This window comes from Chroicocephalus ridibundus, chromosome 21, assembly GCF_963924245.1.
Source record: "Chroicocephalus ridibundus chromosome 21, bChrRid1.1, whole genome shotgun sequence".
NCBI lineage: Eukaryota > Metazoa > Chordata > Aves > Charadriiformes > Laridae > Chroicocephalus > Chroicocephalus ridibundus.
In genome coordinates this window covers 2,925,621-2,953,435 of record NC_086304.1, presented here as the reverse complement: position 1 = coordinate 2,953,435, position 27,815 = coordinate 2,925,621, and the positions used below count along the sequence as shown (strand labels likewise).

At 70.3% G+C, this 27,815-nt stretch overlaps 4 protein-coding genes across 6 annotated transcripts; 3 read left to right on the top strand and 1 right to left on the bottom strand.

Moving 5' to 3' along the window:
• Nucleotides 1-795: 795 nt before the first annotated feature.
• NDUFS2 (NADH:ubiquinone oxidoreductase core subunit S2) lies at nucleotides 796-6,619 on the top strand. The gene is made up of 14 exons (XM_063357531.1): nucleotides 796-924; nucleotides 1,057-1,163; nucleotides 2,244-2,434; nucleotides 3,065-3,185; nucleotides 3,339-3,451; nucleotides 3,587-3,661; nucleotides 3,809-3,886; nucleotides 4,096-4,181; nucleotides 4,531-4,650; nucleotides 4,780-4,909; nucleotides 5,425-5,520; nucleotides 5,761-5,844; nucleotides 6,298-6,355; nucleotides 6,469-6,619. The coding sequence occupies exons 1-14, from the start codon at nucleotides 839-841 to the stop codon at nucleotides 6,504-6,506; spliced, it is 1,383 nt and encodes a 460-aa protein (XP_063213601.1). The 5' UTR covers nucleotides 796-838; the 3' UTR covers nucleotides 6,507-6,619.
• A 300-nt stretch (nucleotides 6,620-6,919) lies between these two features.
• FCER1G (Fc epsilon receptor Ig) lies at nucleotides 6,920-8,635 on the top strand. 2 transcript variants are annotated; one of them, XM_063357265.1, is made up of 5 exons: nucleotides 6,920-7,126; nucleotides 7,533-7,624; nucleotides 7,839-7,880; nucleotides 8,179-8,199; nucleotides 8,447-8,635. In XM_063357265.1, the coding sequence occupies exons 1-5, from the start codon at nucleotides 7,069-7,071 to the stop codon at nucleotides 8,501-8,503; spliced, it is 270 nt and encodes an 89-aa protein (XP_063213335.1). In that variant the 5' UTR covers nucleotides 6,920-7,068; the 3' UTR covers nucleotides 8,504-8,635. The 2 variants fall into 2 exon arrangements, with proteins under 2 accessions (XP_063213335.1, XP_063213334.1); XM_063357264.1 differs by having other exon boundaries at nucleotides 6,924-7,126; nucleotides 8,176-8,199; nucleotides 8,447-8,633.
• Nucleotides 8,636-10,280: 1,645 nt separating this feature from the next.
• FCGR2A (Fc gamma receptor IIa) lies at nucleotides 10,281-18,999 on the bottom strand. Its single transcript, XM_063357615.1, has 12 exons — nucleotides 18,923-18,999; nucleotides 17,766-17,786; nucleotides 17,425-17,664; nucleotides 15,955-16,221; nucleotides 15,548-15,832; nucleotides 13,176-13,445; nucleotides 12,769-13,077; nucleotides 12,573-12,656; nucleotides 11,335-11,356; nucleotides 11,133-11,234; nucleotides 10,846-11,033; nucleotides 10,281-10,426 (listed from the first exon to the last, which is right to left on the bottom strand). The coding sequence occupies exons 1-12, from the start codon at nucleotides 18,996-18,998 to the stop codon at nucleotides 10,281-10,283; spliced, it is 2,010 nt and encodes a 669-aa protein (XP_063213685.1). The 5' UTR covers nucleotide 18,999.
• A 1,177-nt stretch (nucleotides 19,000-20,176) lies between these two features.
• PEX19 (peroxisomal biogenesis factor 19) lies at nucleotides 20,177-26,912 on the top strand. Of its 2 annotated transcripts, none has more exons than XM_063357556.1 (8): nucleotides 20,177-20,278; nucleotides 21,957-22,054; nucleotides 22,848-23,013; nucleotides 24,390-24,475; nucleotides 24,573-24,731; nucleotides 24,847-25,023; nucleotides 26,566-26,610; nucleotides 26,706-26,911. In XM_063357556.1, exons 1-8 carry the CDS (start codon nucleotides 20,224-20,226, stop codon nucleotides 26,766-26,768), a joined length of 849 nt encoding a protein of 282 aa, XP_063213626.1. In that variant the 5' UTR covers nucleotides 20,177-20,223; the 3' UTR covers nucleotides 26,769-26,911. The 2 variants fall into 2 exon arrangements, with proteins under 2 accessions (XP_063213626.1, XP_063213627.1); XM_063357557.1 differs by having other exon boundaries at nucleotides 20,218-20,278; nucleotides 22,869-23,013; nucleotides 26,706-26,912.
• Nucleotides 26,913-27,815: the final 903 nt, after the last annotated feature.

Here is a 27,815-nt window from a genome sequence, read left to right as displayed (position 1 = left end):
CTTGGCCAGGGGACAGGATGGCGTTGGTCACCCCTACGTGGGGACACCGCGGGGGCCAGGGGAGGGGACAGGGGCCACATCCAGCCGCAGCGGTCCCCGGGTGGGGAGGCCGGGGGACATGTGTCCCCCCTCCGGCACTCCAGGACACCCCGCTCCTCCTTCGCCCGGTGCATCCCGCTCACTCCGTCCCTGTCCCCTCCGTCCCCATTCCTGTCCCCTCTGTCCGTGTCCCCTCCGTCTCCACCCCTGTCCTCTCCATCCCATCCCTGTCCCCTCTGTCCCCTCTCCCCTCTGTCCCCATCCCTGTCCCCTCATCCCCATCCCTGTCCCCTCCATCCCACCTGTGTCCCCTCCATCCCCATCCCTGTCCCCTCCATCCCCATCGCTGTCCCCTTGTCCCCATCCCTGTCCCCTCCATCCCCATCCCTGTCCCCTCCATCCCACCCGTGTCCCCTCTGTCCCTATTCCTGGACCCTCGTCCCCAGCTCTGCCCCCTTCATCCCATCCTTGTCCCTGTCCCCGCCATCCCACCCCTGTCCCCACTGTCTCCGTCCCCTCATCCCTATCCCTGTCCCCTCCCTCCGTCCCGTCCCCGTCCCCCCGGGACCGCCCCGTCCCCGCCGCCGGCCTCTGCCCGGCACAAAGATGGCGGGCGGCTCCAGCAGCCGTTCCCCGGATGTTTCCCTTAGCAAAGATGGCGGCGGAGCCGCCCACAGCCAAGATGGCGGCGGCCCGGCCTTCTCCTGCCCTCCCCAAACATGGCGCCCGGCCCCCCCCCCCCCACCCCCGCGCCGCGGCGCTGTGGGCGGGGCGGCGCACGCGCGCTGCCAAGGGCAAGATGGCGGCGCTGCGGGCGCTGGGGCGGCTGCGGGCACCTTCGGGGCTGCGGGCGGCGGCGGCGCGGCTGGGCCCTGCCCCGGCCCGGTGAGAGCGGTGGGGAACCGGCACCGGAGGAAGGGACGGGGGAGGCCGGGAGCGGGGTGGGGGGCGGCGGGGCCTGGTCCCTGGCCTGGGCCTCCCCGTGACGGCCCGGCGCCGTCCCGTCCCGTCCCGCAGGTCGGCTCAGCAATGGCAGCCCGATGTGGAATGGGCCCAGCAGTTCGCCGGCGCCGTCATGTACCCGAGCAAGGAGACGGAGAAGTGGGTGCCGCCGCCCTGGAACGGTGAGAGGCGGCGGGGCACGGGGGGGTCGAGCCCTGGGGGGAGCCCCGGAGGGGGGAGGCCGGGGAGCCGGCAGGGTGTTGGGTGGCCTGGGAGGGGGCTGGAGGGGCCCTGAGGCCCTGGGGAGGCCCCTCGTGGGGGAGGCTGAGGCTCTGGGGGGGTGTCAGTTGTGCTGGGTGGTTCCTGGAGGGGGGAGTCGAGGCCCTGGGGGGCACCCTGAGGTGCAGGAGAGTGCCCCCCACCCCCCAGAGGGACAGTGAGAAGGTGTTGGGTGGCCTGGGTGGTCCCTGGAGGGGCCCTGAGGCCCTGGGGAGGCCCCTCGTGGGGGAGGCTGAGGCTCTGGGGGGGTGTCAGTTGTCCTGGGTGGTTCCAGGGGGGAGCTCCCTGAGGCCCTCAAGGGTGTCGGGTGCCCTGAGTGGGTCCTGGGGGGACAAGGGGACCCTGAGAAAATGTTGGATGCCCCGGGAGGGCGTCGGGTGGCCTGGGTGATCCCTGGAGGGGCCCTGAGAGGGTGCTGGGGGCCTGTGGGGGCGCTCAGTGGGTTCCAGAGCCAGACTGGGACTCGTTGGAGTCCCTGTGGGTGCTGAGGGCTGTCTGGGAGGCACCTGGGACCCTGTGGGGGCTCGGTGGGTGTCAGCTTGGGGGTGACATGGTGCCTGGGGGTGCCCTGGGTCAGTCTGGAGGCACCTTGGATGCTTGCTGGGGCTCGGCGCTCAGGGGAGGTACCTGTGGCTGGAGCCCAGTGGGTGCTGTGGAGGGGGGTCTGGGGGTGTCCTGGGCATTGGGAAGCCGGCTGGTTCCCTGTGCTCCGGGAAAAGCAGGGGCTGAGCCTCCCGGGAGGCAGCGGGAGGCCCTTGGACCCGTCCCAGGGGTCTTGCGTGGGGCCGAGACGGGAGCTGGCGGCGGGGACGGCCGCGTTCCTGATGTCCGTCCAAGCGCTGAGCTCGGCTTGGCCGTCTGTCCGGTGTCCGCGCTGCGTATCTGTGCTGCCGGGAAAGGCTGAGGGCGCCCGGGGGCAGCGGCGCTTCTGGGGATGGATGTTCCTCCCTGCCTATGACTCTTCTCTTTCCTCCCCCGAGCAGACAAGGACCCTCTGGCTCACAAGAAGGTCTCCAGCTTGACCATAAACTTTGGGCCCCAGCACCCGGCTGCCCACGGGGTGTTGCGGCTGGTGATGGAGCTGAGCGGGGAGACGGTGAAGAAGTGCGACCCCCACGTCGGCCTCCTGCACCGCGGCACCGAGAAGCTCATTGAGTACAAGACCTACCTGCAGGTAAGGTGCAGCGAGCCCCCCCCCGTGCTTCCCAGTCCCGGGGGGCTGGCGCCTGTCCGCCGGCAGAGCGAGGGGTGTCCTTTTGGGGTGAGGAGAGCAGGAGACGCGGGGCGCTTGGATCGGACACATCAGCAGCCTCCTCGGCTCGCTGGGAAAGGATTTATTTGCCTGGCGGGGTTTGTAAACACGCCCTGCTGATTTATTATCCCGATCGGGTTTAACCTTTCGGCTGGCGGGAGAATGGAGCTTGAAATAGCCTGGGGGTGGCGGGGGGGGGAAGCGCTGCCTTGGCTGGCCGCTGCGGCTCGCGACAGAGACAGTTCTCAGCTGGTGTGTGCCGAGGTGGAGGATTGGGGCCCTCGCCGGTGTCTGCGAACTGGAAAACTCTCGCCGACGGAGGTTTTGTGTCCTCCTTCACGCCGTATCCCAAGGCAGGGCTGTCCGCTCCAGCCCGGGGCCGGAGCTTTTGGGCTGCCTTCGTTGGCTGCTGCCGTCCTCGAAGCGCCCTGAGCCGGGAAGATCCTGTGTCCCGGTGCTCCCCGGCTGCGGCGAAGCCTCCGAGCGCTCCTGGCAGTCCCAGGTCTTTGCCACCGCTCTCAGGGCCAGTTTTTTTTTTTTATTTTTTGGCAGGCGCTGCCCTACTTCGACCGTCTCGACTACGTCTCCATGATGTGCAACGAGCAGGCGTATTCCCTGGCCGTGGAGAAGCTCCTCAACATCCGCCCGCCTCTGCGGGCGCAGTGGATCCGAGGTGAGAGCGGCCCCGGATTGTTTCGGGCACGGGGCTGGGGGGGGCTGCAGCTCCCTCCCCTCCGCCGAGGGCTCGTAGCTCTGGGCTTTCTGGGGGCTCAGACCCCGTTGGGGGGCTGGAGGCGCTCACCCGCTGCGTTCCCTCCGCCCCCAGTCCTTTTCGCGGAGATAACCCGGCTGCTCAACCACATCATGGCCGTGACCACTCACGCGCTGGACATCGGGGCCATGACCCCCTTCTTCTGGATGTTTGAGGAGAGGGAGAAGGTAAAGGGCAGCGCGGCCGCGTCGGGGGGGGGGGGGGGTCGCCAAGGGGGCGGATGTGGGGCTCAGCGCTGCCCGTGGGGCTGTGCCGGGGCGGGGGGGGGGGGGCGTGCAGCGGGATCTCTTTTGTCCCCGCAGATGTTCGAGTTCTACGAGCGGGTCTCGGGGGCGCGGATGCACGCCGCCTACATCCGTCCCGGCGGGGTGCACCAGGTAAGGGCGGCCGCGCCACGGTCTGCCGGGGGACGTGCGGGGTGTCCCCGTGTCCCCAGGTGGGCGATGGCTCCTCCGGTGTCTCCCCGCCCACGTCCCCGCTGCCACCGGCCGTGCACGGGCTGACCTCCCTCTCCTCCCGCGCAGGACCTGCCCCTGGGGCTGATGGACGACATCTACGAGTTCGTGAAGAATTTCTCCTTGCGGATAGACGAGGTGGAGGAGGTGAGGCGGGACAGGAGCCGGCTTTCTGCCCGAAACCTGGGAGGAGGGGACAGTCCCCGCTTCCCGGCATTCCGAGGGCCGGGGTCTCGCGTTGTCTGTCCCCTGGGCACGGCCAGCGTGGGGTTACCCCCGCTGCGGCAGCGGTCACGTGGGGTGGCAGGAGAAGGGGGCGCGCGGTCGGGGAGGGGCTAACGCCCTGCCGCCCGCAGATGCTCACGAACAACCGCATCTGGAAGAACCGCACGGTCGACATCGGGGTGATCACGGCGGAGGAGGCTCTCAACTACGGCTTCAGGTGGGTGCGGTGGCTCCCGGGGACGATTCGAGGCGGGGGCTCAGCCTTCTGCCACTGCCCAGCTGCGTTGTTCCCCCCCCCCCTCTGCCCTAATCAGAGCCGTCTTGGGGACCGGTGACTGTCAGGACAGTGCTACCCGGTGGCAGCGGCTGTGGCACCGTGTCCCTGCCTGGCTTTACCCACCTGATGTCCCCATGCCGTCCTCCCGTGTCCGCCGCTCAGGGCTGCGGGGTGTGCGCAGGCCGGGGGGACGCGTAGCTGCTTTCCCCTGTGTTGGCATCCGCTTTTGAGGCGCGGGGTGGGGGGGCCCCCCCCCTGTCAGGCTGCTCACCCGCCTCCCTCCGCCCAGCGGGGTGATGCTCCGGGGCTCGGGGATCCACTGGGATCTGCGCAAGACCCAGCCCTACGACGTCTACGACCAGGTGGAGTTCGACGTCCCCATCGGCTCCCGGGGCGACTGCTACGACAGGTACGTGACACCCCGGCTCTGCCGGTGGCCGTGGGGAACCTCGGCGGGGTCCCACGTCCTCCGTGGGGGCTGCGGTGAGGCCGTGGCTGCCCCTCCCGGGGGTCCTGAGCGGCGCCGGGTGTCCCGCAGGTACCTGTGCCGCGTGGAAGAGATGCGGCAGTCGCTGCGTATCATCCTCCAGTGCCTCAACAAGATGCCCGAGGGGGAGATCAAAGTGGACGATGCCAAAATCTCCCCTCCGAAGCGGGCAGAGATGAAGGTAAACACGCTTCCTTCCCCCCCCCCCCGCCCCCCCGCAACCCCCGCGGGGCCTGCGTGCCAGCACCGGTGAGCAGGAAACGCGGTTTGGTGTAATCAAGACGCTCGCGCTGAGGATTTTGCCGGGGGTCGGTTGTCTGCCGCCGCATCCGTCCCCCGGCTCGGCTGGGGGCTGCCCGGCCTCCTCTGTGCCCGGGGGCTGGGGGCCGGGGGGGGGGTTTGCTGCCCGCTGGAGCCCTGCGTGGTGGTGGTGGGGGGAATCTCCCTGCCCTGCCTCGTGCCAGGCCAAAAAGCCGCCCTGGGGAAGGCAGGGGGTGGCAGGGCGGAGAGCCGGCGGTGCCCTGCCTCGTCACCCCACGTGCTCTGGCCAGTGGCCGTGTGAAGGCGGCCACCACCCTGGTTCCCACGCTTTGTTCCCCGTCACCAGCCGCCGAGGCGCGGGCAGGGGACGGGGCAGCGTGTTCTGCCCGCGCCGGGCCGCGCGCCCGCCGTGACGGTGGCCTCCTCTCTCCGCAGACCTCCATGGAGTCCCTGATCCATCACTTCAAGCTCTACACGGAGGGCTACCAGGTGCCCCCCGGAGCCACCTACACGGCCATCGAGGCCCCCAAGGTGCCACTTCTCATGACGTTACGGGGGCAGTGGGCTCTGGCACGGTGAAGGGTGTCCTGGTTGCCCTCTTGGGGACATTGCGGCGCTCGTGTCACCGGCTGGGTGGGCTGTCCTGCCCCCAGCACTCTGGGGTCGCCCCAGACTGGTGTGTGTGAGGGCTGGACGCTGCGGCTGGGAGACAGACCCTGCGCCCCCCGGCCGTGTCACCGCGTCACCAGCCCTGTCCCCGTGTCCTTGCAGGGCGAATTCGGGGTTTACCTCGTCTCGGACGGCAGCAGCCGGCCCTACCGCTGCAAGATCAAGGCTCCTGGATTCGCCCACCTGGTAGGAGAGGCCGGGGCGGCCGGCGGCGCCGGGGCCCGCGGCGAGGGTGGGGTTGGAGCCGGAGGGGACAAACGCAGCCCGGGACGAGCCACCTCCTCGCTGGCGGGCCAGGGCGGGGGTCCGTGGGCTACCCGCTGCGTGTCACCTCCGGTCCCTCTGGGACCTGTCGTGCCTCTGCCGCTGGGGCTGGTTTCCGTTCTCTGCTGATAACTGACCACTTCCCCCCCCCCCCCCCACCCCCCCCGCCTCCTGCTGCCCCCTCCCCTGCTGGCCCCGTGGCTACCACGGCCCCGCTGCGGAAGCGGTGAGCCCCGGGAGGCCGAGCTGCCCCCCCTCCCGCCTGAAGGGGCCCGAGGCCGGGGTGATGGGTGCTTTGGGGGGGCGGCGGCGGGGAGGTGGTGGTGGTGGGGGGGGGGGCTGCAGCCTGACGGGGGTCCCTCTGCTCTGCTTCAGGCCGGGCTGGATCGCATGGCGCAGGGCCACATGCTGGCCGACGTGGTGGCCATCATCGGTACGTTCCCTCCTTGGGCTTGGGGGCTCCTTCCCCATTCCGGGGGAGGCGGGGGGGGGGGGGCTGATTGTGCCCTGATCCCTCTCTCCTTTCCCCCCCACCCCACCCCCCAGGCACGCAGGACATCGTCTTCGGAGAAGTGGATCGGTGATGCGTCGGCCCCGCTGCGCCCGTCTCCCGCTGCGCGTGCAGCTGCGGGCGCTGGGAGCCCGCCCCCCCTCCCGCGCCCCTTCCTCATCTGAGTCAAATAAAGCCAAAAGCGGCTCCTGCTTGTCCAGCGCCTCTGTGTGTCCCCCCCCCACCCCCCGCCAGCGGAACCCCGCCGAAACCCCGCTCTTCCTCCCTCTCCCACCAGAGCTTCCCCTTCCCGGCCTCCTCCCGGCAGCTTCACCCCCCCTAAACCCCGGGGTGGGGGGGTGCTCCTGCAGTTCCCCCCCCACCCCCCCCAAGCTGATGGCAGCAGGGCTGGGCGGGGGGAGGACGAGTGACACTTGGGGGCAGCTCGCCTGGCCCTTGAGCCACGTCCCCAGCGGGAAGAGGGGACGCCTGCGCTGGCCGGAGACGGCGGGGCGGGGGGGGTGTGTGTGGGGGGGGAAGCGGGGGTGAGGGCGGCGCAAGCCCGGGTTGGGGGGGAAGAAGGCGCTGGCTCTGCGGTCACTGACTCCGGCACCATCGCCCCAACCAGCCGGACCCCCCCGGGGCCGGGCCGAGGCATGGCCACCCGCCTGCTGCTCGTCACCACCCTGCTGCTGCTGCGGACCCCGGCGGCAGGTGGGGACGGGGGACAGCGGGGGGGGGGTGTCCCTGGGGCCGGGGGGGGGCGGCTGGGTGGGCGCGTGGCCGTTGGGCTGGCTCCTTTGAGGGCATCCTTCGGGACAAGCCGGGATGCGTCGAACCCCGCCGTGGGGGGGAGGCTGGTGGCACGGAGGAGGGGGCACCCCAGGGGTGGGTCCCGGTGGGCTCTGGGTCTCTCCCATGCTGTCCCGGGGGGGGTGTCTGTGCCACCTGCCCCCCGTAGCCCCCGGCCCCTCCGCCGCCGCCTCGGACAACGCTCGGTGGCGGAGCCGAGCTCTCGGCGGCCAGGGCGGGCGCAGGATCCGTCCCGGGGGTGATGCTGACCCCGGGACCCCTTCGTGCTTCCCCCCCCCGGCCCCCCCCCCACCTCCATCCTCCCCAGAGGCCCTGATGGAGCCGGAGCTCTGCTACGTCCTGGACGCCATCCTCTTCCTCTACGGCCTCATCATCACCATCCTCTATTGCCGCCTCAAGGTGAGCGCCGGGATCCCACCTGTCCCCAGCTAAAACCCCTCTTACGCCCCACTTTTTTTGGGGGGGGGGACACCCCCCCACCCCCGTGGAGGCCACAGCGGGTGCCCCAGTGCTTCCCCCACCCGCTCTGGGGCTGTTTCCTCTTCTTATTTCTTAATTTTTTTTTTTTTTGTCTTGTTTTTTGGCTTTTGCCCCCCCCCCCCCCCCTTCGCAGTTCCTGACGCCCCGAGAGTCGCAGCAAGGAGCCGGCAAGGAGGTAACGGGGGGTGGGGGGGGAAAGGGGGGGCCGGGACTGGGGTACCCCCCCCCCCCCCCATCCCAGAGGGTGCCGCAGCCCTGGAAGGGGAACTGGGGGCCGGGGGGGACACGCTGGTGGTCCTGATTTTGGGGATGGCGAAATCCAGGAAACCTCACGGCTTCCTCCCGCTTCCCCGGGGGGGGGGGGGTGTGTGGGGTGTGGGTGTGCCTGTGCCCCCCCCCACCCGCCCTCCCCCGGCTCCGTTCTGCCCCCCCCCCCAGCTCTTTTTCTTTCTCTTTCTCTTTCCCCACAGCAGAAGGAAGAAGCCATTTACACCGTAAGTCAGCTGGGGGGGGTGACACATCCCGGGGGGGGGGACACACACCTGTCCTAGGGCTTGGGGGGGGGGGGGGGACACGCTCTACCTACCGCTGTTGTCCCTGGTGGGGTCCCCGTCCCCCACCCCATGGGGAAGTCCCTGCCGGGGGGGTGACAGTCTGGAGGGGGGTGGCAGTGGGGGTGGGGGGGGGACAGGGACATAGCCCCCCCACCCCCCCCACCCCGTAACCCCCTTTCCCGCGCAGGGGCTCAGCAGCGAGGGCCAGGAGACGTACGAGACCCTCCAGATGAAAAGCTCCTGACCCCCTCTTGCGCCGCAGCCCCCCCCTCCTCCTCCCCCCCCTCCCTCCCCAGCAGCTGGGAACCCCCCCACCCATGGCGCCCCCCCCCCCCAACCCCCCTTACTGGGGCTGTGGTGAAGAACTGGAGCTTTTTTTTCCCTGGAAATGGTTGGTTTTGGCCCCAAACCGCCTTCGGCCGGGACCCCCTGAGCCTGGGGGGGGGGGGGGGGGGGGGCTGAAGCTGCCTGGGGTGTATGGTGCTGCCCCCCCCCAGTAAAGCAGCACCATCTGCAAATGGGGCGGGGAGGGTTTCTGTGACCGTGGGGTGAGAGACGGGGACGGTGGCACCGTCACAGGGCCATCCCCCCCCCCCCCACTCCCCGGGGATGGTGGCACCGTCACAGGGCCAAACCCCCCCCCCCCCCAGGGACAGTGGCACCGTCACAGGGACCTCCCTCACCCCCCCCACCCCCAGGGATGGTGGCACCATCTGATGGGGACGGAGCCCCTGGGACTGGGGACACCCCTGGGGACAGGGACACCCCGGGGACCGGGGGACGGTGGCACCAGCTGTCACAGGGCCCCCCCCCCCCCCCCCGGGGATGGTGGCACCATCTGATGGGGAACGGTGGCACCGGCTGTCACAGGGACTCCCCCGGGGGACAGTGGTACCAGCTGATGGGGATGGAGCCCTTGGGGCCAGGGACACCCCTGGGAACGGGGGACACCCCTGGGGCTGGGGACGGTGGCACCGGCTGTCGGGGGGGACACCCCCCCCCCCGCCCAGGGACGGTGGCACCATCTGTTGGGGATGGGGACACGACAGGGGGACAGTGGCCCCAGCTCCCGGTGGCAGCTGCCACCTCTCTCTTGGCGGAGGGAGACGCTCCCAGGAGAGAAAACCACCATTTCCACGTTTAACCAAAAAGCTGCATTTTGGGGCCAATACCACGGAAACGGCTCCTGGGTCACCCCCCCACAACCCCCCCCCCCCCCCCCCCCCGGCCCCACAGAGCCCTTTTTGGGGGGTGGGGGGGTGTGAGCCTTCGGGGGGGGCCCAGCAGGGCCGGGGGGGGAGAGGCCTGGGGTGGGGGGAGCTGGGTGGGAGCACTGGGAGGGGAAATGGGGGGGACGGGGGAGTGCTGGTGGGGGGAAACGGGGAGCACTGGGGCACTGGGAGGGGGAATGGGGGGCACTGGGGGCACTGGGAGGGCGACTGGGGAGTGCTGGGAGAGGAAACGGGGCACTGGGAAGACTGGAAGGGGGAAGGGGGGGCACTGGGGTGGGAAACAGGGTGTACTGGGGGCACTGGGACTGGGGAGTGCTGGGAGAGGAACCGGGACACTGGGAAGACTGGGAGGGGGAATGGGGGGCACTGGAGTGGGAAACCGAGAGTACTGGGGGCACTGGGAGGGGAAACAGGGAATACTGGAAGACTGGGAGGGGGACTGGGGAGTGCTGGGAGAGGAAACGGGGCACTGGGAAGACTGGGAGGGGGAAGGGGGGGCACTGGGGTGGGAAACAGGGTGTACTGGGGGCACTGGGACTGGGGAGTGCTGGGAGAGGAACCGGGGAGCACGGGGAAGACTGGGAGGGGGAAGAGGGGGCACTGGGAGAGGAAACGGAGCACTGGGGGCACTGGGCAGGGGACTGGCACTGGGGAGTGCTGGGAGAGGAAACGGGGGCACTGGGAAGACTGGGAGGGGGAATGGGGGGCACTGGGGTGGGAAACCAAGAGTACTGGGGGCACTGGGAGGGGAAACAGGGAATACTGGGAAGACTGGGAGGGGGAGTGGGGTCACTGGGGAGAGTGGAAGGGGAAGTGGGGGGCACTGGGAGGGGGAATGGGGGGTACTGGGGCCACTGGGCAGGGGACTGGGACTGGGGAGTGCTGGGAGGAGAAACGGGGAGCACTGGGAAGACTGGGAGGGGGAATGGGGGGCACTGGGGTGGGAAACGGGGAGTACGGGGAAGACTGGGAGGGGGAATGGGGGGCACTGGGAAGAGTGGAAGGGGAAGTGGGGGGCACTGGGAGGGGGAATGGGAGTACTGGGGGCACTGGGAGGGGAATGGGGGGCACTGGGGGCACTGGGAGGGGGGCTGGGGAGTGCTGGGAGAGGAACAGGGGAGCACTGGGAAGACTGGGAGGGGGACTGGGGAGCACTGGGAGGGGAATGGGGGGCGCTGGAGAGGAAACGGAGTACTGGGGGCACTGGGAGGGGGAACGGGGGGCACTGGCCGCCCTGTGTAGCCCTGGACCCCCCAAACGCCGGGACCCCCCCCCCTCCCCGCCCCCCCCCCCCCCCGCGCTGGGCGCTGCCCGCCCGGATCGGGCCCCGCAGGAGCCGTCGGGGGGTGGTTACCCGGGGCGGGGGGGGGGGGGGACACACGCATGAGCGCAGAGGGGGTGTCCCCAGTGCCCCCCCCCCCCGGTGTCACGGGACGTTCTCGTAGGTGTCGCTCGGGAGCCGCCGCCGCGCGTGGGGTCCCGGCAGCACCGCGTAGGTGACATCGGGGGGGGGCGCGGGGCGGGGGGACCCCGGGGGGGGCCCTGGAAGAGAAGCTGCTTTGGGGACCGGGGCTGGGGAGGGTGACACGCGGGGGTGGCGTGTGTCATCATCCCCCCCCCCCCCCCCCCCCCGGTACTCACCCCCGGTGACCACCACCTGGGCGTACAGCACCTCCCCGGCCTCGGGGGGGGCGGGGGGCTCCGGTGGGCGACCCTGCGGCTCCGGGGGGGGGCGTGGGGTCCCTGTGGGGACAAAGGGGGGCAGACTGGGGGGGGCGGGCGCTTGTCCAGCGCACGGAGAAAGGGGCTTCGTGGTCGGAGCCCCCCCCCCCCCCCAACTCACCTGCCCCGGCTCTTCCTGGCGGCTGCAAGGCAAGGGGGGGCGGGGGGGGAAGCGAGGTGTCACCCGGGGTGACAGGTCGAGGGACCTTCGTGACTCCCCCCCGGGACCCTGAGCCAAAAGACCTGGGACCCCTGAGACAAGCCCCCCCCCCGGGACCCCCCTGGGACCCTGAGCCAAAGGACCTGGGACCCCTGAGACAAGCACAACCCCCCCCCCCCCCCCCGGGACCCCCCTGGGACCCTGAGCCAAAGGACCTGGGGTTCAGCCCTGCGCATCCAGGAGGGGGGGGGGCACTCCAGGACCCCAAGCGGGTGGCACCAGAGACAGGGGGACACGGGCTGCAAGCAGGGAGACCCCCCCAGGGTACACCCGGACCCCCCTGGATCCCAAGGCAAGGACCCCAGGGCTCGGCCCTGCACCCCCGGGGGGGGATGGGACACCCCGGGACCCCCCAGGACCCCAAGGTGGACCCCAGGGCTCAGCCCTGCACCCCCGGGGGGGGGACGAGACACTCCAGGACCCCCTGGCCCCCAAGTCAAGGACCCCAGGGCTCGGCCCTGCACCCCTGGGGGGGGGGGACAAGACACTCCCAGACCCCCTGGACCCCAAGTCAAGGACCCCATGGCTCAGCCCTGCACCCCCGGGGGGGGACACACATACCCTGGGACCCCCCAGGACCCCAAGGCAAGGACCCCATGGCTCAGCCCTGCACTCCCGGGGGGGGGGACACACATACCCCGGGACCCCCCAGGACCCCAAGGCAAGGACCCCAGGGCTCAGCCCTGCACCCCCGGGGGGGACACAAGACACTCCGGGACCCCCTGGCCCCCAAATCAAGGACCCCATGGCTCAGCCCTGCACTCCCGGGGGGGACACACATACCCCAGGACCCCAAGGCAAGGACCCCAGGGCTCAGCCCTGCACTCCCGGGGGGGGGACACACATACCCCGGGACCCCCCAGGACCCCAAGGTGGACCCCATGGCTCAGCCCTGCACTCCCGGTGGGGGGACGGGACACCCCGGGACCCCCAGGACCCCAAGTCAAGGACCCCAGGGCTCAGCCCTGCACCCCTGGGGGGGGGTCACACATACCCCCGGACCCCCCCCGGACCCCAAACCAAGGGCACTGGGGCCTCAGCCCCAGCCAAGATGTGGGGTGCAGCCCCATTGCCCCCCCACCCCCACCCCGCAGCCAACACGGGGGGCTTTGACCCCCCCCCCGGTGTGGGTGACCCACCTGCGCGGCGCCGGAGTTGCCAGCCCACGGCGGCCCCCAACAGCAGCAGCAGCAGGAGGGACGCGCCGAGCCCCGCGGCCACGGCTGGGGGACAGAGAGGGGACAAGTTGGGGTCAGCCCCGACCTCGGTGGGGTTGGAGGTGGGGGGGGGACCCCCCCCTTCACGGTGGGAGGGGAGGGCTAACGCGAGCCCCACCTGTGCCCTGCTGCCGTTGTCCCCAGCGGGGTTGCGTCACCGCCAGGGCCAGCGCGGGGCTGAGCGCCTGGAAGACGCGCCGGGAGCCCAGGCGGTTGGTGGCCAAGCACTTGTAGGTCCCGGCGTGAGCTGGCCCCACGGGCCCCAGGGCCAGGACGGGTCCCCAGCCCAGCTCCCGCCCGTCCCGCAGCCAGGTGAAGGCCACCGGCTCCGTGCCCGCCCGCACCGAGCAGCTCAGGTTGAGGGGCTCGCCCGCCGCCACCCGGGGCTCCTTCCTCGCCATCGTGATGGTGACACCAGCCACCGGCACTGGGGAGGGCCGGTGGCGGGGTCAGTGCGGTGGCCATCCCCCGGTGTGGGGTGGGGGGGATGCTGGCAGCCACCCCAAGCCCGAGGGTCCCGCTCACCCAGGACGGTGACCCCCAGCGAGGAGCTGTTGGCCGCGGAGTCGCCGTTGGTGGCCGTGCAGTGGTAGTGGCCACTGTCCCGCTGCTGGGCGGGCCGGAGCTCGTAGCGGGGGCCAGTGGCCAGCGGCGCGGGCGAGCCCTGCCGGTGCCAGGAGAAGGAGAGGGGCCCCGTCCCGGTGGCCACCGAGCAGAGCAGCACCAGCCAGTCGCCCTCGGCCACTTGCCCCGTGGGGGGCTGCGCTGTCAGGGTCACCCCCGAGACCGGGACCCCTGCGGGGAGGAGACGGGAAGGGACAGGGGACAGGGAGGGACGGGGGGACCCTGGGGAGGGATGGAGGGACCCGGGGAGGGATGGAGGGGACCCAGGGAGAGGTGAGGGGACCCAGAGAAGGATGGGGGGGGACTGGGAGGGATGAGGGGATGCCAGGAAGGGATGCGGGGACCTGGGGAGGGATGGAGGGACGTGGGGAGGGATGAGGGGACCCAGAGAAGGATGAGGCGGGGACTGGGAGGGATGAGGGGACCCCAGGGAGGGATGGAGGGGACCCGGGGAGGGATGGGGGGACCCGGGGAGGGATGGGGAGACCTGGGGAAGGATGGAAGGACCCCAGAGAGGGATGCGGGGACCCGAGGAGGGATGGGGGGACCCGGGGAGGGAGGGGGAGACCTGGGGAAGGATGGAGGGGACCCAGGGAAGGATGGAGGGACCTGGGAAGGGATGGAGTGACCCAGGCAATGATGGAGGGACCTGGGGAATGATGGAGGGACCTGGGAAGGGATGGAGGGACCCGGGGAATGATGGAAGGACCTGGGAAGGGATGGGGAGACATAGGGAAGGATGGAGGGACCTGGGAAGGGATGGAGGGACCCCAGGGAAGGATGGAGGGACCTGGGAAGGGATGGAGGGACCCAGGGAAGGATGGAGGGACCTGGGAAGGGATGAAGGGACCTGGGGAATGATGGAGGGACCTGGGAAGGGATGGAGGGACCCAGGGAATGATGGAGGGACCTGGGAAGGGATGGAGGGACCTGGGGAATGATGGAGGGACCCAGGAAGGGATGGAGGGACCCCAGGGAAGGATGGAGGGACCTGGGAAGGGATGAAGGGACCTGGGGAATGATGGAGGGACCTGGGAAGGGATGGAGGGACCCAGGGAATGATGGAGGGACCTGGGAAGGGATGGAGGGACCCGGGGAATGACGGAGGACCTGGGAAGGGATAGAGGGACCCCGGGGAATGATGGAAGGACCTGGGAAGGGATGGGGAGACCTAGGGAAGGATGGAGGGACCTGGGAAGGGATGGAGGGACCCCAGTAAAGGATGGAGGGATCTGGGAATGGATGGAGGGACCCCAGGGAAGGATGGAGGGACCTGGGAAGGGATGGAGGGACCTGGGGATTGACAGAGGGACCTGGGAAGGGATGGAGGGACCCCAGGGAAGGATGGAGGGACCTGGGAAGGGATGGAGGGACCTGGGGAATGATGGAGGGACCTGGGAAGGGATGGAGGGACCCAGGAAGGGATGGAGGGACCCAGGAAGGGATGGAGGGACCCAGGGAAGGATGGAGGGACCTGGGAAGGGATGGAGGGACCCCAGGGAATGATGGAGGGACCTGGGAAGGGATGGAGGGACCCCAGGGAAGGATGGAGGGACCTGGGAAGGGATGGAGGGACCCCAGGGAAGGATGGAGGGACCTGGGAAGGGATGGAGGGACCCCAGGGAAGGATGGAGGGATCTGGGAAGGGATGGAGGGACCTGGGGATTGACAGAGGGACCTGGGGAGGGATGGAGGGGCCCCAGGGAAGGATGGAGGGACCTGGGAAGGGATGGGGAGACCCGGGGAATGATGGAAGGACCTGGGAAGGGATGGAGGGACCTGGGGAATGATGGAGGGACCTGGGAAGGGATGGAGGGACCTGGGGAATGATGGAGGGACCTGGGAAGGGATGGAGGGACCCAGGGAATGATGGAGGGACCTGGGAAGGGATGGAGGGACCTGGGGAATGATGGAGGGACCCGGGAAGGGATGGAGGGACCCCAGGGAAGGATGGAGGGATCTGGGGAAGGACGGAGGGACCTGGGGAAGGACGGAGGGACCTGGGAAGGGATGGAGGGACCTGGGAAGGGATGAAGGGACCCAGGGAATGATGGAGGGACCTGGGAAGGGATGGGGAGACCTGGGGAATGACAGAGGAATCTGGAAAGGGATGGGGAGGCCCGGGGAGGGACAGAAGGAGCCGGGGTGGGATGAGGGAGCCGGGGTGGGGTGAAGGGAACCAAGGAAGGGACAGGAGGAGGCGGGGAGGGCTGGGGGGACCTGGGGAGGGCTGCGGGGACCCGTCCCATCCCCGTCCCCTCCCGCCGACTCACTGCGCACGACGAGGGCGAGCGGGGCGCTGCGTTTCCACACGCCGCCCTTCTCCGTCCGCACCTCGCAGGAGTAGCTGCCGGAATGCGCCAGCTCGGCGGCCGGCAGCCGGAGTTGGGGGGAGGCCTGGGGTCCCCCCACCACCACCCCGTCCCGGTAGAAGAGGTGCTGGAGGTGGGTGGGGGGCCGCAGGGGGTTGGGGGTGCTGTGACACCCCAGGGCCAGGGGGTCTCCCTCGGGGAGCTCAGCCGGGCCCTCCAGGCGCAGCTCCGGCACGGAAAACAGCTCTGGGAAGGAGACGGGGGCGGGGGGGGACATGATGACACACGCGGTGACCCCGAGCTCCGGGCGGGATGGGGGGGGTGGGGGTCTGGGTGGGTGTCGGGGAGCAGGGGGATGGGGGTGTCACCTTGCACCGCCACCGTCACCGGTGCCGATTTCTCCTTGTGCCACCCCAAGTGGTAGCGGACCTCGGCCTGGCAGCGGTAGCGCCCGCGGTGGTGCGGCTGCAGGGGGGACAGGAGCAGTTCGCCCCCCCCGGTGCCCCCCCCCAGCGCCTCCTGCTCACGGAAGAACTGGACCCGTCGGATCTTGGCGTCGTCCCAGGCCCGGCAGCGCAGCCGCAGCTCGTCCCCTTCCAGCAGTGCCCGCACCGGCGCCTGCAGCACCAGCCAGTCTGCGAGAGGGGGCCGGGGAGGGGGGGGGGCTGGTGAGGCGCGAGGAGGCACTGGTGTGCACTGGGATGCACTGGTGTGCACAAGGGATGCACCCAGGGATGCGCAGGGATGCACTGGTGTGCACGGGGATGCAGCCGTGTGCATGAGGGATGCACCCGGTGATGCACGGGGATGCACTGGTGTGCACGGGGATGCACTGGTGTGCACTGGGATGCACTGGTGTGCGTGGGGATGCAGCCGTGTGTACTAGGATGCACCCAGCGATGCACGAGGGATGCACTGGTGTGCACTGGGATGCACTGGGATGCACCCAGTGATGCACAGGGATGCACTGGTGTGCACTGGGATGCACTGGGATGCACCCAGTGATGCACAGGGATGCACTGGTGTGCACTGGGATGCACTGGGATGCACTGGTGTGCACTGGGATGCACTGGTGTGCACGGGGATGCAGCCGTGTGTACTAGGATACACCCAGCAATGCACGAGGGATGCACTGGGATGCACCCAGCGATGCACAGGGATGCACTGGTGTGCACTGGGATGCACTGGGATGCACCCAGCGATGCACAGGGATGCACTGATGTGCACTGGAATGCACTGGGATGCACCCAGTGATGCACAGGGATGCACTGGTGTGCACTGGGATGCACTGGTGTGCACGGGGATGCAGCCGTGTGTACTAGGATACACCCAGCAATGCACGAGGGATGCACTGGGATGCACCCAGCGATGCACAGGGATGCACTGGTGTGCACTGGGATGCACTGGGATGCACCCAGTGATGCACAGGGATGCACTGGTGTGCACTGGGATGCACTGGTGTGCACGGGGATGCAGCCGTGTGTACTAGGACACACCCAGCAATGCACGAGGGATGCACTGGTGTGCACTGGGATGCACTGGGATGCACCCGGTGATGCACAGGGATGCACTGGGATGCACTGGTGTGCATGGGGATGCAGTCGTGTGTACTAGGATGCACCCAGCGATGCACGAGGGATGCACTGGTGTGCACTGGGATGCACTGGGACACACCCGGTGAGGCACAGGGATGCACTGGTGCGCACTGGGATGCACTGGTGTGCTCGGGGCTGGGCTCCCACCCCAGGAGGGGCGCAAGGCTGTGGATCAGACCTCCCCCTCCCCTCCCCGTGTCCTCGGGGCACCCATGGGTGGGGGCACCCACCCCGGCCCCTCACCATTCGAGAAGCTCAGGGTGACGGGGGGGCTGGGCTCGGCGCCGGGGCCGTGGCACCGGTGGGTCCCGCGGTGGTCTCGGGAGACGTGGATGCGGTCGCTTCCCGTCACCCAGAGCCGCCCGTTGAGGTACCAGCGGGTGACATTGGGCGCTCCGGAGCCCCGGCAGGTCAGTGTCACCCACTCATTCGAGAACACCGGCGTCCAGGGAGGGTCCGATGTGAGCTGGCTGAGATGGGCTCCTGCAGGGTGACAAGTGGCCACCAGCCTGCTGGGGCCACCGGGGCCCGGGGGGGGGTGGCGCGTGGGGCCAGCGGGGCCAGGAGCGGCAGCGAGGACTCACCGGCGAGGCCGAAGGCTTGGGCTGGGGGGGGGGGGAGAAAGGGAGAGGGGCCGGGTGGGGGCCACCGCCGCTGCCGCGGGGCCGCCGTTACGCGGGGGACGGGCTGCAGGGGCTGTCCCCAAGCCACCCCCGCGGGGACGCCGCCGCCGCCGTGGGAAAGGGCGTTGGGGACAGTCCCCGGGGGACACGGCTGCGTCAGGGCCGCCCACACCCCGCACGCGTGACAGCCACCCCGGGTGGCGCAGGGCTCGGGGGACACCGCAGCCACCCCAGGTGGCGCAGGGACGCCTCCGCCGGCCCCACGGCTACCAGCCCCACACCCCGACGCCCCTGGCCCCCCACGGTCCCAGCCCCATGGCACCTGCCCCCATGGCCCCGTCTGCGCAGTGCTTGGCCCCATGGCCCCGGCCCCACAGCCCCGGCCCCCTGGCCCCATCCCCATGTCCCCGGCCCCGCAGCCGCCCCAGCCCCATGGCGTCAGTCCCCACAAGGCCATCCCTGCAGTGCCTGTCCCCAGAGCCCCACGTCTCCGTCCCCACGTCCCCGTCGTTGCCATGTGCCCAACCCCACATCCCCGGCCCCACGGCCCCATCCCCAGATCCTTGTCCCCACGTCCCCGTCCTCACGTCCCCGTCCCCACATGCTCTTCCCCACATCCCCATCCCCATGTCCTCGTCCCCACGGCCCCATCCCCAGATCTTTGTCCGCACGGCCCCATCCCCAGATCCTTGTCCCCACGTCCCCGTCCCCACATGCTCTTCCCCACATCCCCATCCCCACGTCCTCGTCCCCACATCCCCTTGCCACATGCCCATCCCCAGATCCTCATCCCCGTGTCCCCATCCCCACACCCTTGTCCCCACATCCCCTTCCGACCTCCCCCTCACCCCATCCTCGTCCCCACGTCCCCATCCCCACATCCCCATCCCCACGGCCACCCCAGCCCACAGCCGGGGGTTACAAGCCCCCAGGGTGGCTCTGTTGGCGTTCGGGGCCTCGGGGCGACCCCGCGGCCACCCCCCCGCTCCCTCCCTCCCCGTGGGCCAGCAGGTGCCACCGGGCTCTGCCGCAACCCCAAAGCAGAGAGGGGTCCGGGCGCCCATCCCCGTGGCGTCAGGTCCCCTGCCCGTCCCAGTGGCCCGCGGCCGGGCACTCACCCCAGAGGAGCAGCGCAGTAGTCCCGGCCATTCTGTGACTCTGTCGTGTGCTGTCGGGGCCACCTGCCCTTTGCATAGCAGCCATTTGGGGAAAGGGGAAGGAAGTGACTTCCGTGTCCCCAGGGCTTTGCCCCGGCCCCGGGGTTGGGGGGGGGGACAGTGGCAGGGGTGGGACAGGTCCTGAGGAGGGGCAGGCTGGGGCGGGGAGACGCCCCAGGGACCCTCCAAGGACATGGGGCATGAGCAGCCCCACGGGTGTCCTGCACCCCTGAGGGGCTGGGACCCCGAGAGCTGGGACCCCGAGGGGCTGAGACCCCCAAGGGCTGGGACCCCCAGAAAGTGTCACCCCAAGATCTGGGGCCCTGAGGAGCTGGGACCCCCAAGGTCTGCGATCCCTAGAGCTGGACCCCAGTGACCGTGACCCCAAGATCTAGGACCCCGAGGGTCCGGGACCCCAAAACCTAGGACCCCCAAGGAGTTGGGACCCCGAGAGCTGGGACCCTGGGGACTGTGACCCTGAGATGTGGGACTCCGAGGGTCTGGGACCACCTGAGCTGGGAACAACCCAGGGGCTGTGACCCCGAGATATGGGACACTGAGGGCTGGGACCCCCAAGATCTGGGACCCCCTCCCCAAGGGGCTGGGACCCCATAAACTGGGTTGCCGTGGGCTGGGTCCCCCAAGAACTGGGACCTGGAGGGCTGGGACACGGAGGGGCAGAGACCTTGGGGGATTGGGACCCAGAGGGCTGGGACCCCAGGGGCTGGGACCACCTGGGCTGGGACCCCAGGGGCCGAGAACCCCAAGATCTGGGACCCCGAGGGTCCGGGACCCCAAAACCTGGGACCCCCCAAGGGACTGAGACACAAAGAACTCGGACCCCAGGGAATGGGACCCCGAGATGTGGGACTCCGAGGGTCCGGGACCCCAAAACCTTGCCCCCCCCCCCCCCCCCCCGCCCCCAGGCTCCGGGACCCCCGGTGCCGCCGCCGTTCCCGGTCTCGCCCCCCCTCCCCTGCCCTGCAGCGCCCCCTGGCGGACGCACGGCGGAACGGCGCCGCGAGGGGCGGGGCTCCCGCGGGGAGGGGCGTGGCCTCGACGGGGGCGTGGCCTCGGCTGGGCGAGCTCAACGAGGCGTGGCCTCGGCGGGGGCGTGGTCTAGGTGGGGGCGTGGCCTAGGCGGGGGCACGGCATCGATAGGGGCGTGGCCTAATAGGAGGCGAGGTCCAATAGGAGGCGTGGCCTCGTCCGGGGCGGGGTCTCGGCGGTCCCGCCCCCCCCCTCCCGCCCCCGGCGCCAAGATGGCGGCGGAGCCGGGCCCGGGCCCCGACCCGGAGCTGGAGGAGCTGCTCGACAGTGAGCGGGGCCGGGGGGGCCATAGAGGGGGAATGGGGTCGGGGGGTCTTTGGGTGCGGGGGGGCTGGGGGTTATGGGGCTGGAATGGGGTCGGGGGGTTATTGGGGTGCAGTTAGTGGGGGTGCAATAGGGCTGGGGGGGGGTGTGCAGTGGGGCTGGGGGGTCATTGGGGGGGCCGGTGGTGCAGTGGGGCTGGGGGGGTCATTGGGGTGCTGTGGGGGCTGGGGGTTATGGGGGGTGTAATGGGATCGAGGGGTTATTGGGGTGCAGTCAGTGGGGGTGCAGTGGGGCTGGGGGTCATTGGGGCGCGGTGGGGCTGGGGGGGGTCATTGGGGTGCAGTGGGGCTGGGGGGCCATAGGGGTGCAATGGGGTCGGGGGGTCATTGGAGATGCGGGGGGCTGGGGGGGGTCGTTGGGGTGCAGTGGGGCTGGGGGGGTTATGGGGTGCAGTGGGGCTGGGGGGCCATAGGGGTGCAATGGGGTCGGGGGGTCACTGGAGATGCGGGGGGCTGGGGGGGGTCGTTGGGGTGCAGTGGGACTGGGGGGCCATAGGGGTGCAATGGGGTCGGGGGGTCATTGGAGATGCGGGGGGCTGGGGCGGGTCATTGGGGAGGTTATGGGGTGCAGTGGGGCTGGGGGGGTCATTGGGGTGCAGTGGGGCTGGGGGGCCATAGGGGTGCAATGGGGTCGGGGGGTCATTGGAGATGCGGGGGGCTGGGGCGGGTCATTGGGGAGGTTATGGGGTGCAGTGGGGCTGGGAGTGTCATTGGGGTGCAGTGGGGCTGGGGGAGTTATGGGGTGCAGCGGGGCTGGGGGTGTCATTGGGGTGCAGTGGGGCTGGGGGGGGTCATTGGGGTGCAGTGGGGCTGGGGGGCCACAGGGGTGCAATGGGGTCGGGGGGTCATTGGAGATGCGGGGGGCTGGGGGGGGTCATTGGGGAGGTTATGGGGTGCAGTGGGGCTGGGGGTGTCATTGGGGTGCAGTGGTGCTGGGGGGGTTATGGGGTGCAGTGGGGCTGGGCGTGTCATTGGGGTGCAGTGGGGCTGGGGGGCCATAGGGGTGCAATGGGGTCGGGGGGTCATTAGAGATGCGGGGTCTGGGGGGGGTTGTTGGGGTGCAGTGGGGCTGGGGGTGTCATTGGGGCGCGGTGGGGCTGGGGGTTATGGGGTGCAGTGGGGCTGGGGAGCCATAGGCGTGCAATGGGGTCGGGGGGTCATTGGAGATGTGGGGGGCTGGGGGGGGTCGTTGGGGTGCAGTGGTGCTGGGGGGGTTATGGGGTGCAGTGGGGCTGGGGGGGTCATTGGGGTGCAGTGGGGCTGGGGGCTGTTATGGGGTGCAGTGGGGCTGGGGGGCCATAGGGGTGCAATGGGGTCGGGGGGTCATTAGAGATGCGGGGTCTGGGGGGGTTATGGGGTGCAGTGGGGCTGGGGGGGGGTCATTGGGGTGCAGTGGGGCTGGGGGTTATGGGGTGCGGTTATTGGGGCGGGGGGTGTCAGGACAGGGTCCCCAGGGCTGGGTAAGCGTCAGGGTTCGGGGGGGGTGGGGGGGGGCAGCGAGAGGGAGGGTCTCTGGAGCGCAGGGAGTTACTTTGGGGGGGAACAAGGAGGGGGTGTCCCTGGTACGGGGGTGCCCGGGGGTGTCCCCCCGGCCCGTGTCCCTCCCCCCGTCCCTTCCCCAGGTGCCCTGGATGACTTCGAGAAGGCCAGACCCGCCGCCCCCCCCCAGCCGCCAGCACCCCCCTCGGGGGCCCAGCCCTCGCCCAGCGCCGCCGCCAAGGTGGGACGATGCCGGACTGTGCCCACCCCCCCTCACCCTCCCCAGCCCGGGGGGGGGTCCCAGGTTTTGGGGTCTTGGACCCTTGGGGTCCAAGCTCTTGGGGTCCCATCCCAGGGGGTCCCAGATCTCGGGGTCCCAGTCCCTTGGGGGGGCCCAAATCTCAGGATCCCAGATCTTGGGGGGGGGTCACAGTTCCTGGGATCTCAGCCCCTTGAGGGTCGCGGGTTTTGGGGGTCCCGGCCCCTCGGGGTCCCAGATCTCAGGGTCACAGTCCCTGGGGTTCCAGCCTCTTAGGGGGTCCCAGCTTTAAGGGTCCCAGCCCCATGGGGGTCCCAGGTTTTGGGGTCCTGGGCCCTTGGGGTCTCAGATCTTGGGGGGGGTCCCAGGTCTCGGGGTCCCAGCCCCATGGGGGTCCCAGGTTTTGGGGTCCTGGGCCCTTGGGGTCCCAGATCTTGGGGGGTCCCAGCCCCATGGGGGTCCCAGGTTTTGGGGTCCCGGGCCCTTGGGGTCCCAGATCTTGGGGGGTCCCAGCCCCATGGGGGTCCCAGGTTTTGGGGTCCCGGGCCCTTGGGGTCCCAGATCTTGGGGGGTCCCAGCCCCATGGGGGTCCCAGGTTTTGGGGTCCTGGGCCCTTGGGGTCCCAGATCTTGGGGGTCCCAGCCCTGAGGGTCTCAGATCTTGGCGTCCTGGACCTTGGGTCTCCCAACCGCTTGGGGGTGCCAGGTTTTGGGGATCCCGGATCTTGGAGTGGCCGGCCCCTGGGGTGCGGGGGTGACCGTCCCCCTCTCCCCAGGCCTCCCTCTTCGCCTCGCAGGAGAAGTTCTTCCAGGAGCTCTTCGAGGGGGAGCTGGCGGCGCAGGCGGCGGCCGAGTTCGAGCAGGCCATGCAGGAGCTGGCGCGGGAGGAGCCCCACTTGGTGGAGCAGTTCCAGAAGCTCTCGGAAGCAGCCGGCAGAGTGGGTGAGTGGGGGGGCCGGCAGCACCCCCCCCCCCCCACGCTCCCCTTTTCTCCCCCCCCCCCTCAGCACCGCCATGGGGTGTGAAGGAAGGCGGCGAAAGGTGGCCGCCATCCCCCCGCCCCCCCCACCTCCCTCGCCGATACCGGGGTGTCGCGGCCCGGTGAGACGTTGCCGTGCCGGGAGGGTGCCGGAGCCCGGATTGGTGCCGGCAGCCGGGACACGGAGGTTGTGGGAGAGCAAGGGGTGGGAGGGGGGGCCTGGGGGTCACTGGGGTGCAATTATTTGGGGTGTGGTGGGGTTGGGGGTCATTGGAGTGTGGTGGGGCTGGGGGTCATTGGAGCGCGGTGGGGCTGGGGGGGCGTCATTGGGGTGCAGTGGGGTCGGGGGGTCATTGGGGTGCAGCGGGGCTGGGACTTATTGGGGTGCAGTGGGGCTGGGGGTCATTGGGGTGCAGTTATTTGGGGGTGCAGTGGGGCTGGGGGTCATTGGGATGCAGTGGGGCTGGGACTTATTGGGGTGCAGTGGGGCTGGGGGTCATTGGGGTGCAGTTATTTGGGGGTGCAGTGGGGCTGGGGGTCATTGGGATGCAGTGGGGCTGGGACTTATTGGGGTGCAGTGGGGTCGGGGGGTCATTGGGGTGCAGTTATTTGGGGGTGCAGTGGGGCTGGGGGTCATTGGGGTGCAGTGGGGTTGGGGGGTCATTGGGGTGCAGTGGGGCTGGGGGTCATTGGGGTGCAGTTATTTGGGGGTGCAGTGGCGCTGGGGGTCATTGGGGTGCAGTGGGGTTGGGGGGTCATTGGGGTGCAGTGGGGCTGGGGGTCATTGGGGTGCAGTTATTTGGGGGTGCAGTGGGGCTGGGGGTCATTGGGGTGCAGTTATTTGGGGGTGCAGGGGGGCTGGGGGTCATTGGGATGCAGTGGGGTCAGGGGGTCATTGGGGTGCGGTGGGGCTGGGACTTATTGGGGTGCAGTGGGGCTGGGGGTCATTGGGGTGCAGCGGGGCTGGGACTTATTGGGGTGCAGTGGGGCTGGGGGGTCATTGGGGGTGCAGGGGGCCCAGGGGTCAGGGGGTGCAGTGGGGCTGGGGCTTATGGGGTGCAGTGGGGCTGGGGGGGCTCATTGGGGTGGCCGGGGGCTTGGGGGCACCGGGTGCTCTCGGTTCGGCCCCGGGGGCTCCCCGCGTGCCCCCGTCCGGCACCGCGGTGGAGAGGGGCTGGGAAGATTTGGGGGACACCCAGCTCCCGCGGGTCCCCGGCCACCCCAGTTTAGGAGCGGGGTCCCCGAGACGTGACCCCGACCTTTGCCCCGCAGGGTGTCCCCGGGGTGCCCGGCGTCTCCCCGCGTCCCCCCCACCCACCCACCCGCGATCTCCCCGCAGGCGGCGACGCGGCGTCGCAGCAGGAATTCACCTCCTGCCTGAAGGAGACGCTGAGCGGCTTGGCCAAGAACGCCACCGACCTGCAGGTACGGCCGTGTCCCCCCCCCTCCCCGCCGTCAGCCCCGGCGTTTGGGGGTGGGGTGAGGTGTCCCCCTGCCCCTGACGGCGTCCTCGTCCTTGCAGAGCTCTTCGGCCTCGGAAGAGGAGCTGGCGAAGGCGCTGGAGGGGCTGGGGCTGGAGGAGGGCGACGACGGCGGCGTCCTGCCCGTCATGCGCAGCATCATGCAGAGCCTGCTCTCCAAGGACGTGCTCTACCCCTCGCTCAAGGAGATCACCGAGAAGGTTTGGAGCGGGGTTGGGGGCCAGCACGGAGTTTGAGGGGGTGGTGGTGCTGGTGTGACCCCCCCCGTGCGTGTTGTCCCCGTTTCCCCCCTCCCCGTTTCGGCTTCCCCGGCAGTACCCGGAGTGGCTGCGGCGGCACGGGCAGGCGCTGCCGGCGGAGCAGTACGAGCGGTACCGGGCGCAGCACGGCGTCATGGGCCGCATCTGCCGGCAGCTGGAGGGCGAGAGGCCGGGCGAGGGCGAGGAGGAGCGGCGGGCGCGCTTCGAGACCCTCCTCGACCTCATGCAGCAGGTACGGCGGGGGGGGGGGGGGGGACACACGACACGGGACGGGACACACGGGACAGGGAGCCCCGCAGTGTCACCCTGACACCCCCTGGTACCACCCTGACCCACCCTGGTACCACAGTGACCCCCCCCAGATCCCTAGTGCCACCCTGACGCACCGGTGCCACCTTGATCCCCCCCCCCCGCCCAGGCCTCAGTGCCACCCTGACCTCCCTGGTGCCACCTTGACCCCCCCCCCAGATCCCCAATGCCATCTTGACCCCCCCAGACCCCCAGTGCCACCCTGACCCCCAAGGCTGCCAAGTGCTACCCTGACACACCAGGTGCCACCCTGACCCCCCGAGTGCCACCTTGACCCCCCCAGATCCCCAGTGCCACCCTGAGCCCATTGGAGCCACCTTGACCCCCCCAGACCCCCAGACCCACCCTGACCCCCCCTCAGACCCCCGGTGCCACCCTGAGCCCACTGGAGCCACCTTGAGACCCCCCCAGACCCCCTGTGCTACCCTGACCCCCCTGGCGCCACCCTGACCCCCCGAGTGCCACCTTGACCCCCCCCTCAGACCCCCAGTGCCAGCCTGACGCACCGGTGCCACCTTGATCCCCCCCAGGCCTCAGTGCCACCCTGAGCTCCCCGGTGCCACCTTGACCACCCCCCCCAGATCCCCAATGCCATCTTGACCCCCTCAGACCCCTCCAGTGCCACCTTGACCCCCCCAGACCCCCAGTGCCACCCTGAGCCCATTGGAGCCACCTTGACCCCCCCCCAGACCCCCATGCCACCCTGACCCCCCCAAGGCCACCCTGACATGCTGGGTGCCACCCACACCCCCCAGGGCCCACCAGTGCCACCTTGACCCCCCCTCAGACCCTCGGTGCCACCCTGAGCCCACTGGAGCCACCTTGACCCCCCCCCCCCCACCCTCAATGCCATTTGACCCCCTCAGACCCCCCCAGGGCCACCTTGACCCCCCCAGACCCCCAGTGCCACCCTGACGCAGCAGGTGCCACCCTGAACCCCGAGCGCCACCTTGACCCCCCCAGATCCCCAGTGCCACCCTGACCCCCCCAGTGCCACCCTGACATGCTGGGTGCCACCCACACCCCCCAGGGCCCCCCAGTGCCACCTTGACCCCCCCTCAGACCCCCGGTGCCACCCTGACCCCACCGGTGCCACCTTGACCCCCCCCAGACCCCCATGCCACCCTGACCCCCCCAAGGCCACCCTGACATGCTGGGTGCCACCTACACCCCCCAGGGCCACCCAGTGCCACCTTGACTCCCACCCCCCCCAGACCCCTGATGCCACCCTAACGCCCCCAGACCCATCATGCCACCCTGACCCCCCCCCTCCCCGGTGCCACCTTGACACCCCCCCCCCTTTCATACCCCAATGCCACCCTGACCCCCCCAGACCCCTGGTGCCACCCTGACCCCCCCAATCCCCTCCGGTGCCACCACCCTGACTCCCCCAGACCCCCGATCCCACCCTGACCCCCCCCACTGTCCCCCAATGCCACCCTGACCCCCCTGTCTCCCCCCCCAGCTGCAGGACCTGGGCCACCCCCCCAAGGAGCTGGCGGGGGAGTCGGTGAGTGTCCCCGGGGGGGGGGTGTGGGGGGGGACACACACAATTGGGGACACCCCCTGGGTGCCGGGGTGCCCCCGCTCATGCTCTCCCCGCAGCCCCCCGGCCTGAACCTGGAGCTGGGGGGGGCGGCGGGCGGCGAGCAGTGCCGCCTCATGTAGCGCCGGCGGCGGGACGGGGCGCCTGCGGCCCCCCCCTCGTTACCCGCTAACGAACCCCCCCCCCCACCATCGCCCCCCACTGCCACGAGGAGGAGGAGGAGGAGGAGGAGGAGGACGAGGCCGCAGCGGCTGCACCGTCCCGCGCCAAGGAGGGGGGGGGCCGGGACAAGCCGGTGGGGGGGGCCGGGACCCCCCGGCCATGGGGGTGCGGGGGTGTCCCCAATAAAGGTGTTGGTGACTGGAGTGGCTGCCGGTGAGATGGGGGGGGGGGAATGGACACGGGGGGGGGACACCCTGCGGTGACCGGGGGGGGGACCCAAGTAACGGGGTGGGGGCACGTGAGACCCTACAGTGACAGGGGGTGGGGGGATAAGGAGACCCTAAAAGAACGCTGCGGGGGGGGGGACACGACATGGAGTGACCCGACAATAACATGGGGGGGGGACAAGGAGACCCTACAATAACAGGGGGGGCCCCAATCCTACAATAACAATGGGGGGGGACACACAGGGTGACCCCACAATTACACATGGGGGGGCCCAACCCCACAATAACATGGGGGGGGGGACAGAGTGAACCTACAATAACATGGGGGGGGGGATAAAGAGACCCTACAATAACAGGGGGGGCCCCAACCCTACAATAACAAGGTGGGGGGGGGACACAGGGTGACCCCACAATAACATGGAGGGGGGGGGGACACGGGGTGACCCTACAATAACATGGCGGGGGACAAGGAGACCCTACAGTAACATGGCGGGGGGGGGACAGAGTGACCCTACAATAACATGGGGGGCCCAACCCTACAATACCAATGGGGGTGACCCCCCAATAACACATGGGGGGGGCCGAGTGACCGTACAATAAGATGAGGGGGGGGCACAAGGAGAGCCTACGGGAACGCTGAGGAGGAACAGTGACGACCCCCCCCCCCCCCCTCCCGTCATGGCGACCCTACAACGCCCCGGAGGTCGCCGCTGCCATGGCGACGGGGGGGGGGGGGGGCGCGGGGGGCGGTGGCGCTGTCGCGCGGCGTCGCGCGGCGGG

Coding starts and splice junctions, on each gene's coding strand:
- PEX19 (XM_063357556.1), top strand. CDS start 20,224: ATGGCGGCGGAGCCGGGCCCGGGCCCCGACCCGGAGCTGGAGGAGCTG. Junction 23,014..24,389: donor GGAAGCAGCCGGCAGAGTGG/GTGAGTGGGGGG, acceptor ATCTCCCCGCAG/GCGGCGACGCGGCGTCGCAG. Junction 24,476..24,572: donor AGAACGCCACCGACCTGCAG/GTACGGCCGTGT, acceptor TCGTCCTTGCAG/AGCTCTTCGGCCTCGGAAGA.
- FCGR2A (XM_063357615.1), bottom strand. CDS start 18,998: ATGCAAAGGGCAGGTGGCCCCGACAGCACACGACAGAGTCACAGAATG. Junction 13,446..15,547: donor GCTCGCCCTCGTCGTGCGCA/GTGAGTCGGCGG, acceptor TCCTCCCCGCAG/GGGTCCCGGTCTCGGGGGTG. Junction 13,078..13,175: donor GCTGGGGGTCACCGTCCTGG/GTGAGCGGGACC, acceptor GGCCCTCCCCAG/TGCCGGTGGCTGGTGTCACC.
- NDUFS2 (XM_063357531.1), top strand. CDS start 839: ATGGCGGCGCTGCGGGCGCTGGGGCGGCTGCGGGCACCTTCGGGGCTG. Junction 3,662..3,808: donor GTCCCGGCGGGGTGCACCAG/GTAAGGGCGGCC, acceptor CCTCCCGCGCAG/GACCTGCCCCTGGGGCTGAT. Junction 5,845..6,297: donor CTCCTGGATTCGCCCACCTG/GTAGGAGAGGCC, acceptor GCTCTGCTTCAG/GCCGGGCTGGATCGCATGGC.
- FCER1G (XM_063357264.1), top strand. CDS start 7,069: ATGGCCACCCGCCTGCTGCTCGTCACCACCCTGCTGCTGCTGCGGACC. Junction 7,127..7,532: donor GCTGCGGACCCCGGCGGCAG/GTGGGGACGGGG, acceptor CATCCTCCCCAG/AGGCCCTGATGGAGCCGGAG. Junction 8,200..8,446: donor AGGAAGAAGCCATTTACACC/GTAAGTCAGCTG, acceptor TTTCCCGCGCAG/GGGCTCAGCAGCGAGGGCCA.